Source organism: Nematolebias whitei, chromosome 13 (assembly GCF_014905685.2).
Source record: "Nematolebias whitei isolate Nwh7 chromosome 13, NemWhi1, whole genome shotgun sequence".
Classification (NCBI taxonomy): Eukaryota; Metazoa; Chordata; class Actinopteri; order Cyprinodontiformes; family Rivulidae; genus Nematolebias; species Nematolebias whitei.
Genome location: NC_056510.1, coordinates 5052328 through 5065396, shown reverse-complemented (window position 1 = coordinate 5065396; position 13069 = coordinate 5052328). Strand labels below are relative to the sequence as shown.

The 13069-nt window shown below is 42.6% G+C and overlaps 1 protein-coding gene across 1 annotated transcript in view; it reads right to left on the bottom strand.

The window, feature by feature from the left end:
* Window positions 1-91: 91 nt before the first annotated feature.
* The window catches only part of ttn.1 (titin, tandem duplicate 1), a gene marked incomplete in the record, with an annotated part of 170421 nt that continues 157443 nt past the window's right edge, over window positions 92-13069 (bottom strand). Inside the window, 11 exon segments of the mRNA XM_037686817.1 lie at window positions 92-1392; window positions 2568-2855; window positions 3851-4007; window positions 4082-9195; window positions 9285-9890; window positions 10020-10325; window positions 10429-11004; window positions 11088-11387; window positions 11596-11898; window positions 11982-12566; window positions 12660-12962. Of these exon segments, the coding sequence (XP_037542745.1) occupies window positions 1100-1392; window positions 2568-2855; window positions 3851-4007; window positions 4082-9195; window positions 9285-9890; window positions 10020-10325; window positions 10429-11004; window positions 11088-11387; window positions 11596-11898; window positions 11982-12566; window positions 12660-12962 (8831 nt within the window).

Below are 13069 nucleotides of genomic sequence, written 5' to 3'. Positions count from 1 at the left end.
TTTTAAGGGGCCAAAATCAGCCAATTAAAATGTGTCTCTCTCTAGTTTGAAGGCAGAAACAGACAGAAAAGACTCAGACAGAGGAAACGTGTAGTGCTGAAATCATGCTTTATTAAATCAGTAATGCATCAAACTCCAGGAGGAAGAAATTTAGTTCTACATCAGCAGAATAATTCAATCAAAGTGCAGGGCTGCAGATCATCTCACAGGAGATAAACGCTGTGATGTGAACAAAGAAAACCCCGACTAACGAAACAGTGAAACGACTAAAATCTACACTCACACCAAAAACACAAACATGGTAGCTACAATCCTCCCGGAGATGGCGCTGTTTCTGCCCAGCAGAGCTGGCGCTGACTTCTTGTTTACTCATGGCCAGAAGATGTTTCCGTTAAGAAGAACACTCGGCTGTCCTGTGGCAGAAACAGCGCTCTTTATTTAAATGAATCTTGACGCAGAGAGGGCAGGCCGCTCGCGCTCTCTGCAGGTCATCACATCATGGCGGTACGACGCAGTCAGTCTGAGCACAAGGCCGGTTCACGTTGCTTACATGAGGGTGATGCAAACAACGCTCAGGGCCTTACGCTCATGGTACAACTGTAAAATCTCACGCACAGACGCGTGTAAAAAACTTAGTCTTTCTGTTTGTGGTTCGTAACATCAACAGGGAGCCTCTCTACCTGCTGAGGCAATCTTAGACTTCAACTGATCGTTGAGGCACAGAGTTTAGTTTCTCACTTTAACAGGGTATTCGTTCCTGTCGAAACTTTCTCCTGTTCAACTACATCAAGTTTCTTTAAGTTTCAGTTTATATTATTGTCATAAATAACAATGCATACATTTCCCATAACCGGTAAATTCGGCTATATACATTATGTACATGTCACAGAAAAATGGATCAAACATCCTAAGTCAATGTTATCCAATATGGCACATTTTACATCTTTAGACTTCAGTCTAGTTTGGCAAAAATTAATGTCAAGTTTGGTACAAAAATAGTTCCTATTTACAAGAAAATTCCTGATCTTTATCAAGTAATGTTGTAAATAAAAGTCTGGGATGAGGGAAATGGGGGAAATCAAATTTTCTTTGTTATTTTTTACATGGACCGGATGTGAATGTTAACAGTTGCAGAGTCTGAGCCGAGCTCGTTGGACAGTCGGAGGGTGTACGCTCCTGTGTCAGCCTCCTTCACCGCAGAGATCATCAGCGTGGACAGATCATCTGCGTTCCCCACACGAAACCGCTCATCCTCGTTAGGGAGAGTCCAACCCGACCGGACCCACTGTACGGAGGGGGCGGGGTCTCCGGAGAACACGCCTGTCACGGTCAGGGATTTCCCTGGCTCAGCACTTACATGCTCAGGAAGAGATTCGATCTTTGGTGGAGAGCCTGTTAACGAAGACAGGAACCAAGTCAGTGATGGATCTTATACACCCAGAATGACTCTCTGTGTTCCCTTCATCTCATCGTTGTCTCAACATTTATAATGACCCAGAAAACAGTTTTGCAAGTTGCGAATACAAAATCAAGCTGTGCTTTATTTCATTTTTTTTTGATTGAGCACTCAAAATGTGGCCACATGATTCATTGGTTGCTTGGTCACAAGTTCACACTTGTGAGACTGCAACAGAAAATGTACCTGTTTCTCTCAATTTTAATTAAATTTTGAGCCACCATCGAGTTTATTACAGTCACAGCACAGTGTTACACTGTATTCTAGGGATGCACAATATTATTGGCATGGTTTCGATATTGGCCGATATTAGTGATAAAGTTAAATGTCAGACATCGGCCATTCCATCAAAATAACTAATCAATATAAAAGATGATATATATATATATATATATATATATATATATATATATATATATATACACACACACACACACACACACACACAAGGTGCTGTTTTTGTATGACAACCCACTGACAAGGATGCCTGCAGCGCCAGCACATTACGACATCTCGCGTGCCGTTGAGTTTAGATTTGTGAAAATTTACTCATTTGCACTGTTCCGAGTGTTGTCGTAGTGTTAGAGAGAGTTGATATCATGAATAAATTTGACATTAAACATAATCCAAGTTGAAGTGTTACATCATTTTCAGCCCCCTTTTTGGCATCTGCATTTGGTAGCAGGCCAAACTGACAAAGACCATGCAGAATAATGTATTTTAATTCCACAGCAGAGAAAGCTATGTAGACTCTGTCAGTAGGTCTAGAGGGAAAAATATCTGTATTGGTATCGGTTATCTGCCAAATAGGTTTTAACATATCGGCATATCAGATATCGGCAAAAAATCCAATATTGTGCATCCCTACTGTATTCCATAAACAATGTATTTCATTCAGGTATGTGTACATGTTAGAGAGGTAGACAGGGCTGTGATTCACTACTGATTTCAGGTTTGATGTGGTTCCATCAATGCATACATTTCAAATGTTAACTGCTGTTTGCAAAGAAAAAAAAAGGTGGTGGTGGGGTGTCATGAATTTCCACAGTGCTTTTGAAATCCAGCTCCTCACACATCTGTTGTTACAGACGCATCAATGTACACTTCTCACCTCTTTTAGCCCCAGTGGTAAGGCGGCCAACATGCGAACAGGAAGACATTTCCATCGTTTGGCTGCTGGAGCTCATGGAAACCAATGACTCAGCCATCATGGCAGAGAAGTTAGTTGCAGACATGCTCTCAAACGAATATTGGCCGACAGCAGTGCGTGAACCTCTGCTGTAGCTGCTGGCCTCTGTTTGAACAGAGGAGGTCAAGAAACCTTTCTGCATGCTCTCAGCAGCATCAGTAAGAGATCTGCCTTCCACAGTCATAATTTTTGTTGGGTCCTCAACAAGAGCTGTGAAATTGCAAACAAGTAAAAAGCTCAGACCGTGAAGTGCAGAGAGAACAAGAGCCTGTATGCAGACATAGCGCCTAAACTGAAGTGCCTTGGCGTTCCATTTACAACTATTTCAGCCTTGATTTTGGAGTCTTAAGTGTTTTTTATGACAAGTCTGATCATGCAGACCAATGACTGCCCAGTGAAGCAGTCTTCTCAATAACTTTTTGAGTCAGAGGCTAACGGCCCAGAGTAGGAGGCTATTTCCTAACACCAACACATAGATGTTCTGTGCGGTGAAAATGTTGGTGAACGCAGACTGTTTAAACACTGAATGATGAAAATGTCTCACCAGCATCACAGACATGAAAAGTGTTATGAAGTCATAATCAGCAGCAGCTGTCAATCAATTTTGCAGAGCAAGATAACATACATTTTCAAGAATCTAATAAATGATTATTTCACAATGAATTTATCTTTATTCATTATCTTGCAGCAGTCTCAGCTGAACGCATGCAGCTCAAAAACTTCACTTTGTTTTCTGAAACTACAGACAAGATTGTGAAATCTGAGTGACATCAAAAGCATCATATTGTGAACGTTTGAATATGACTGTTTTTACCCTTTAACTTCATTCATGTTCCTCAGGGGGAAAATCAACCACCTTAAAATATTAGTTTTAAATACTTGTTCCAAATAAACCTCAGTGTTTTAGAGCTGTCTCAGCCTGCAATACAAATATCAAATTTTAATAATTAAAAAAAAAAAAAATTTTTAAATGCTGTAAGGATTTTTTTGTTTAAAAAAACTCTGCACTAACGTATTTTAAAATTGATAAAATATTTATTTTACGGTAATTTAAAAAAAAGTGCATTTTCCTCCATTAGTCCACCCTTTGTGTCAACATCCACATCCTCTGTTCTCCAGAGCTAGAACAGAAATATGTTGTATTTATTGCACAAAACAAAAGATTTATAGGTGTAGGTTTAAAGGACAGCTTGTTTTTGGCTTACCTTGTACAATGACTGCGCAGGTGGATGCTGCTACTCCAGCAGCATTGGTAACAGTGCACTTGTACACCCCACTATCAGAGATTTCTGATTCGTAGATCTCTAGATGAGCTGAACCACCATCCTCCAATATTTTATATTTCCCACCCTGAGACAGAACCTAATCATCAAGAAAATATGGTTATTATTGGTTATCTTGAATACCAAAATATTGTGAGTATTTCACAGTATTACCTTTCCATCCTTCATCCAAGAAACTGCAGGTTTAGGTTCTCCTGTCATCTTTACCGACAGTTTGATGATAGAGTCAGGAATTGCAGTGATGTCACTCAGTTCAGCTGAGAAGGATGGCTTCTTTTCAAGAGGTGGTGACCTCACCCTCTTTGGTGACTTGAATGGAGAGATCCCTTGTTCCTTTTCAGATGGCGTTGGAGATTTGGGAGTAGGGGACTTTGGTGTTGGAGACTTTGGTGTTGGAGACTTTGGTGTTGGGGATTTTGGTGAGACTGGGGACTTAACCCTTTGAGGTGACTTGATGGGCTCAGGGGACTTTAATCTCTGAGGAGATTTGACTGGTTCAGGAGACTTGGCAACAGGAGATTTAGCCTCTGGAGAAGTAACTCTGGGAGCAGCAACTACTTCTTCCTTTGACTCGGACTTTTTGATTGTTAAAGTGAAATGGGCTTCCTGTTTTCCTCCAGTGTTTTCTACTAGTAGAGTGTAGTTTCCTTCATCTGACATCTCAACAGCAGAGATCTCAAAGGTGGAGTTGAACTGAGTAGAGACAACGTGGTGACGGGCAGAGGAACCAACAGCTTCTCCTTCACGTAGCCAGGTGATAGATGGGGCTGGATCACCATCCACATCACACTCAAATCTGGCGTTTTCTCCCTTCTCCACAGTCATGGACTTTGGTTTGGTTACAATTGTGGCAGGAACACTTGGCTTCTCCTTTGGCTTCTGGACAATAGTAGTAGTCTCTTTAGCAGTTTCAGTCACAACTTTTTCTACAGTTGATTTAGAAGATGAAACATGGTACACTTCTGTTCGGGTCATTTCTGGTAGATGGGCTGATGGAGGTTCCTCGTCCTTGCGGAGGGATGAGAAAGCAACATATTCTTCACCTGTTACATCCAGTGTAGCATAGTCAGAAGTCTCTCCTTTACAGTTCTTACAGATCACACGATAGGTACCAGTATCTTCAGTCACACAGTTGTTGATCTGGAGAGTTAAAACACCACTAAAGTTGGTCATGTGGTATTTGCCGTTCTGATGAATTTCTTTACCATTGTGGAACCATGTGATCTCAGGCTCAGGCTTAGCTTGAATATTTAGGGTAAATCTTGTGTTAGAGCCATAGGGTACACGATGTGATCGCATCCTGATGGTAATACGTGGGGGATGGTCAAGGCTAAAGGGAGCCTGTGTCACCACCTCAACCGTCTTCTCTATAGATTTTCTCTCTGATCTGAGAGCCTGCTTCCTCTCTTCATACCTGGATAAAAAGTCAACTTTAGGAAAAGTAATATCAGTTTTCAAGGCTTTCTCCTGGGTAAGATATTTTGTTGTTGTTGGTTCAGGTGAAGGAAGCTTTTTAATTGGTTTAGGCACATATTCTGCTGTAAAAGTTGTCAGGTGTTCAGATTCAGTGATCTCAGAGATAGATGAAACTGCAACATCTGCTTCCTTTTTGACAATTCGTGTCTTCTCCTCAAATTCCATCCGTTTGAGCTGACTCTTGTACGTTGAGATTCTCTCTGTGGTTGTATGAGGGCGTAGCAGTTCCAGATCTTCTCTCTCTTCATATACTTTTTGTTTCTGCCTTGGAGGTTTGTATGTGGCTTTATCATGACGTTGGCGAAGGTCAACAAAGCTTGGTCCAGCCTCATATTTAGATGGAATTCTGTAGGAGTCGTATCTTTTAACCTCTTCTTCTTCCTCCTCACTGTCGACTCTCCTTGGAGAGGAAGGATGTAAAGCAGACAGTTCAAAGCGAACTGGGCTGAGACTTGGTGGAGAAGCAGAGTAGCCTAGTTCCAGCTCCTCTTCCAGACGAAGTCTCTCCTCCTCTGTTCTTTTCATGGACAGATACTCATCCACAGGTAGCAGTAGCTCCTCATCTGAGAGATCACCTAAAGACCTCCTCCTGATTCTGCGATAAGAATCCATCTCAGGAGAAGAAGTGCGATATCTTGCAGGCCTCACTGTCTCCAAGTCATCTTGAGTCAGAGATGAAATTCGCCACTTAGGCTTATACTGTTCCTTGATTCTGATGGGAACCTCATAGAACTGTTCCCACCTGGAAAGGCGAATACGTTTCATTCTCTTCTGCCGAATTTTTTCCATTGGCTCAGGGAACTCATATTGATCCCGCAGCTTCTTGTACCATTTCATGTCAGAGAGTGGCTGGAAGTGTTTTATTTCCACATCCTCCTCAAGAACAGCAGGGTTAATGATGCGAGGTGTGGGGACAACATAAGGCATACGCATTCTCTTCTCATCTGCCCGTTTCTTCCTCTCCTCTTGTTCTTTCTTTATCTCAGCTTCAGTCTTTTCACCTTTCTTAGTTGTGACAGCAGGTTTGAACATGGTGGCTGCTTCCCTGACAGCTTCTACAGCTAAAGGTGGCAGAGGTGAAACAACAGTACCTGACAAAATCTGGGACAGTCTGACCTTTTTGTCTAACTCTTCCTGCCCAGACAGCTTTCTCTTCTCCTTTTCACTGGTCTCATAGTCTTTCTTGACATGAATTACTCTTTCTACTTTGAGTGTTGCTTGGCAACTGGCAGATCCAGCAGAGTTGGTAGCTGTGACTCTGTACACACCAGAGTCCTCAGGAAGAGTGTCTTTCACATGAAGGATATAATAGTCCAAGCCCTCATGAACCACCTCAATGGATGGTCCAAAGGCTAAAGGTGTGCCATCCTTCTCCCACTTCAGTGTTGGGTGGCCAGAAACTCTAATCTCAAAACGAACATTCTGACCCTCCTTGCACTCAACATTTGCCAGCAACCGTTTGAACATGGGCCTCAGGGTAAGGTCTGCTGGTTTAGGTCTAGGCACGACAGTAAGGCGAGCCTTGCAGCTGTCATCACCGTACCTGTTGCGAGCCACAACACTATATTCAGCATCGTCTTCTTTCTCCAGATTGCGGATAATCAATTGGTACAAGCCTTTGTCATTAATGAAGCTGTATTTCCTATCATCTTGTCCAGGGATAAGCTTTTGCCCAGTCTTGTGCCAGATGACACGGGGCTCAGGGTGAACAGTGATTGTGACACCAAAGCGTACATCCTCACCAAGATAAGCAGTGCGGTTGACAAGAGGGAGGGTGAACTCTGGTGGCTTTTGAAGCATTCTGGTAGTATCAACTCTGCGCTTTGTTCTCCTTACCACACGGGTGGTGAAGAAGTCTTGGTAAGATCTAACACCATGGACAAACAGCTCAGCATAGGCACTGTCCTCACCATATTCATTTACAACCTTGCATCTGTAAGTACCATCATCTGCTCGTGTGACCTTATTGATAGTAATTACAGCAAGACCATCCTCATATTCAATTTCATATTTGTCTCCAGCTTCAAGTTGCCTCACGCCACAGTACCATGTAACTTCAGTAGTGCTGTCATAGTTTTCAATGTTACAGACGAACTTGACATTATCTCCCTCAGTTAACACTGCATGGTTAATCTGGCCTGCAAGAGGACCATGTTCAAATGGAGCAATTTTAACCTTTGACACAGAGACGCCACGCTGGGACCTGATTGAGCCACCACTGGCCACACGGGCTGCAGAGACAACAGTGTTCCATTCTTTCCTGACCATTGTCTGATAGTATCTCTTGTGCCTGCCAGTTGGGATTGCTCTGGCACTAATTTCTTCTGTGGGTTTTGTAAGCCAAGGATGCACCAGAGCTTCAGCTGCAGTCATACGATGCTTGCGTTCCTTAGTCATTAGACGATCTGTGAAGTCTAATACTTCTACACTGACTTGCTTGAAGCACTCATCATCATAGCTGTAGACTGCATTGGATATGTTATCAATCATCTGTTGGTTGGTTTCAGCTGTGAATGGATTAAGTCCACTAAGTAGTACATAGGTAAGAACACCGACTGACCACATATCAGTGACTGTGCTAATCATGTCACACTGGTGGATCTCAGGAGCAGCATACTCTGCAGTAGTGTACTGAATCTTGATTTGTTCTCCAGGAGTCAGATGTATGGACTGCCCCAACTCAATAATCTTCACAGTGGAGCTGGTTCTTGTTGTGTACACAATGTTCTCTGGTCTAATATCAAGGTGCCCATATCTCTGAGAATGCAAAAACTCCAGAGCTGAACACACCTGCCTGATATAGTTTGCAATTTCACGCTCACTTAATTCAAACTCTGGTGTATTAAGTCGCTCAAAAATGTCATGACCCGAGATGAAGTCATAGATCATCACCAACTCTTCTGGGCTTTCAAAAGACTCATGAAGAAGGAGGAAGTTAGTGTGTCTGGCTAGATTCAGTGTTGTAATTTCCTTCTTAATTATTGTCTGATCAGCACCTCTCACTTTGACAAATTTAGCCATGTAAGTTTTCTCAGATCTAATGTCAACACAGCGATGAACAATGCCAAACTGACCTCGACCCAGTTCTTCTGCAATGGAATATTTCTTATGCATATTCTTAGTTTCAGAGTGTTGAGCTTTGCCTTTGGGGACTCGTTCAGTGTCATCAACCTCCCTGTCATAAAGTAGAACCCTGGATTTGTCTTCTTTGGTCATGACAGGTCCACTGCTTTCTGATGGAGCACTCTGTCCAAACTTGTTCTCCGCAATGACTCTGAATTGGTAGCTTGTTCCTCCAAACAAATTAATGACTGTGTAGTGGGTATCACGGGATTGAGCAACACGTTCCCACCTCTCTGCTGTGGTTGGACACTTCTCAATGATGTAACTTATAACCTTGCTGCCACCATCAGATGCTGGAGCCACCCAATTCAGTGTGACAGAGTCCCTGGAGATGTCACTGGCTTTGACACCACGTGGCGGATCAGGCACATCAGCAACGTCCAGCTCTACTGTTTGTTGGTCAATGCCAAATCTGTTCTTGGCACAGACAATGTAGAAACCAGCATCCTTCTTATCTACTCCATTTGGGAACACCAATGAAGTGAAGGATCTGGTGACGATCACCTGGTAGTGTCCATCACTGTCAATAAGATCTTGTCCTTTCTGCCATGTGATGACGGGATCTGGTTTACCACTGAAAGGAATTTTGATATTGACCACTTCCCCACGCAGGGCAGGAATGGCTTCCTTGTCCTTTAGATTCTTTGGCAAGTTGATCTTGGCAGGGACTAAAAATGGACACAAAAAAATTCAGTAAGTAGATGTTTTATTTAGATCAAAATATTATGTTTGGTGGAGAAATTGTTTGTTAGCTTACTTTCAACATCCAGAGAGACTGTAGCACATATAGAGCCTCCTTGGTTGGTGGCCCTGATCTGGTAAACAGTGGAGTCCTCCTCATCAGCCTCGGTGATGACCAGCTGGTGATATCCTCCCTTAAATTCTTGGATCTTGATCTTCTTTTCATCCAAATGTATTTCTTTTCCTCTTCTGAACCATTTAATCACAGGCTTGGGCTGTCCTGTGATCTTGCAAACTAGGGTAGCATTGCTCTTGTACTTGACACTCATGTTTCTCAGCTCCTCCTTGAATGCAGGAGCACGGACTTCCACTGCTGTGGCTGGAATGATAGGACTGGTCTCTTCACTATAGTCACTTTCTCCTCCAAGGTTTTCACACTTAACACGGAAGATGTACTCAGTGCCCTCGGTAAGGTGCTTGACAGAAAACACTGTTTGTTTGATCTCATCTGTAGTCACTGGAGTCCAGTCAGTCCATTCTTTCCTATCCTTCTTGTGCTTCTTCTCAAGACAATAGCTTTTGATCTTAGAACCACCATCACTGAGTGGAGGTTTCCAAGAAACCACACAGGAGTCCTTTGTGATTCCAGAAGCAACTGGCAACAAAGGTGGTGATGGTCTCTCTGTGAACATGAATATTGAAAAATACAACTATCATCAATGCTTTTGTTTTATGTATCAAGTTTTCACTTATATACTTATGTTTTAAGACATGAAGTCCTTAACATATCTCATCATTGCTTTGTACCTACCGAGTTGGCTCTTGATTAGAATAGGTGAAGTGATCTCTAGTGGCTCACTGTTGCCATATCGATTCTGGGCATACACACGGAAGAAGTATCCAGCACTGTCAATAAGGTTGGGCACACGACATGATGTGCTATTAATGGATGAAGAGACCAGTTCCCATTCAGTGCCTTCTTTGTCTTCTTTCTTCTCCACAATATAGTTGGTGATCATGCAGCCTCCATCATCCTTGGGAGGTTTCCAGCTAATGATGACAGAGTTCTTAAGCAGCGCATCCAGGACAATGGGTCCTTGAGGTATATCAGGTTTGTCTGGGAACAAAGACATAATGTGTTAGTTACAAATCCAATAATATGTATTTCATAAATGCATGCATTTCTGAAATAAACAAAGCAGGTAATTTTCACAACATACCATAGATTTCAACACTGAAAGCAGTGTCAGCCCTGCCAAAGTGGTTGTGCAGTCTAATTCTGTATTTTCCTCCATGCACTCTGCGCTGGACATTCTTGATAACCAGGTGTGTGTAATGCTCTGTGGTCTCAATGCCAATGTCTTCTGTGTTTTCTAGTGTCTTTGACCCTTGTAACCACATGATCTTTGGTTGGGGACGACCAATGTAAACAGCATGGATGCGGAGAGTAGTTCCAAGACCAGCATAGTATGTGTTCTTCAGTGGGTAATCAGGATGGAAGGATGGAGCAGCTTCCAACACCAGAATGCCTGTGGCCTCAGCTTCTCCTGCATCATTAATGGCCTTGCAGGTGTATTCTCCCTCATCATCTTGCTGGTCGGTCATAATAGACAGAGAGTGATTGCGGCCATCAGAGTTCATCTCATACTTGCGGGACTCAACAATCTCCTTTCCAGAGTGATACCACTTAATGTCAGGAACAGGTCGGCCAACAATCTGGCACTTCATGACAGCAGGCTGGCCAAGCTTGGCTGTAACTTCATCCATTTCCTTCCTCAAGCTTGGTTTGCTTTCAGCTGTGGGTTCAAAACATGAGACTCTTAATATATTATACAAACATTATCTGTTTAGTAAAGCAACACTATTTGGTTGTACTCACCAGTCAGTTTAGTCTTGATGCATGTGGCTGTCCTACGAGGCCTGCTCATTCCTGTTTCATTCTCAGCAAATACTCTGAACTCATATTCGGTGGCCTCAGCCAGTCCTGGCATTGCAAATTCCTTTTCTTTTAGCCTCTCCTTGTTGCACTTTTTCCATGTACTCTCAATGGATTTTCTGTACTCTACCCAGTAGCCTAGAACCTCCTTTCCACCATCACATTCTGGAGCTTGCCAGCGAATGGTGATAAAGTTGTTACTCACATTCACAGTGTCAATTTCACCTGGCTGGCTGGGTTTGTCTGGAGCACAGAAAGGAAAAAAGAAGTCAAAACTACTTTTCTAAGAGTTGTCTATATTTCATCTGTCAGTAAAACTAAAGAAGTTAATGATACCTCAGTATAAAATTAAGGTTATTTTTATGAAATTACTGTAAAATATTATTTGCAGTTATCTATATCTTGTCCATTAAAATTCCATAAGCTATGATCATTACAGCAGAGCACTCACCAAATGGATCTTTGCATGTAACAGGGTCAGAAGCAGGACCAGCCTGGCTCTCGCCTATATTGTTGGCTGTAACAATGCGGAACTGGTAGTCTGTATCAGGGGTTAGTCCATGTAGAGTAAACATAGTAGAGGTGATCTTGGTATCATGGCGGGACCATGTCTCAGCAGACACCACTTTATACTCAACAAAATAGCCAGTGATGGCAGAACCACCATCATCCTTTGGTCTGGACCAGGCAAGTGCCACTGAACTCTTGGTGACATCCATGATCTCAGGTGGAGCACTTGAAGGCTCTGGTGGACCTGGTTTTAAAAGCCGATCAATTATTCTAAGCATTAATAAATAACTATAATTTTTAAAGATTGTACAAAAATGTAATACTTACAGAGAGGAGTCTTGGGTATCAGTGGTTCTTCTGATTTTAGAGATCCACTAATACCAAAGGAGTTTTCAGCTGTAACCTTGAAGTGGTACTCTGTTCCCTCTTTTAGGCCCTTAACAATGAGCTGAGTCTCAGTCACTCTAGAGTCCACAGTGTACCAGGCATTTCTGGCTGATTCACGTCTTTCTACAATGTAACCAAGGATGTCTGAGCCACCATCATTTGTAGGTGGCTTCCATGAAACCTTGACAGAATTGGCTTGGATCTCTTCAAAGATCATTGGTCCCTCTGGGGCACTTGGGCGGCCAATGACCTTGACTTTAATTTGTGCTTTCTTCTTGCCAACCTTATTCTCCAACATGAGCTCATACAGACCAGATTCATCCCTTTCTGCTCCTTTGATCACCAGCTCACTAGCATCCTCAGTGGAGGCAATCATAGCTCTGGTGGAGATAGCACCACCATCCTTCAACCACTTACAAGTGGGAAGGGGTTTGCCTTTAATGGGTACAGAGAGTCTAACCACTCCTCCATGACGAACCACGTACAGGTCTTTGTATTTCAGCTCCAGGTCATAGTCAGGAGGTTCTGGAAATCAATAATAATAATAAAAAATAATTAAGTACAAGTTCTAACTGTATGCATTGCTTTTTTATACAATTAGAATTTATGGTTCTTTACCAAGCATCTCTGTTACTTTGACTGTTCCAGGTACTTCAGCAGGTTCTCCAGAGCCACCAGCATTGCATGCCATCACACGAAATTTGAACTCTTCTCCTTGTGGCATGTTGGTCAGCGTGTACTCACAGATTAGAGATGGTGTGGTGTTGCACTTGATCCAGGCCAATGTACCCACCTTCTGCATCTCAATCAGATACCCATCCACTCTGGCATCTCCCTCATCATCAGGAGGATTCCAAGCCAGTGATACAGAGGACTTGGTAGTATCAGTGATTCTTGGGTTTTGAGGACAACCAGGGGGATCTGCACAGAAATAAAGTTGCATGTCTACAGTTCAAGCAGTTATATATGTTATGTAATTTTCCTTGTATGTGTCTAACATTTGATGCTAAACTTTATTTCTACGGCAT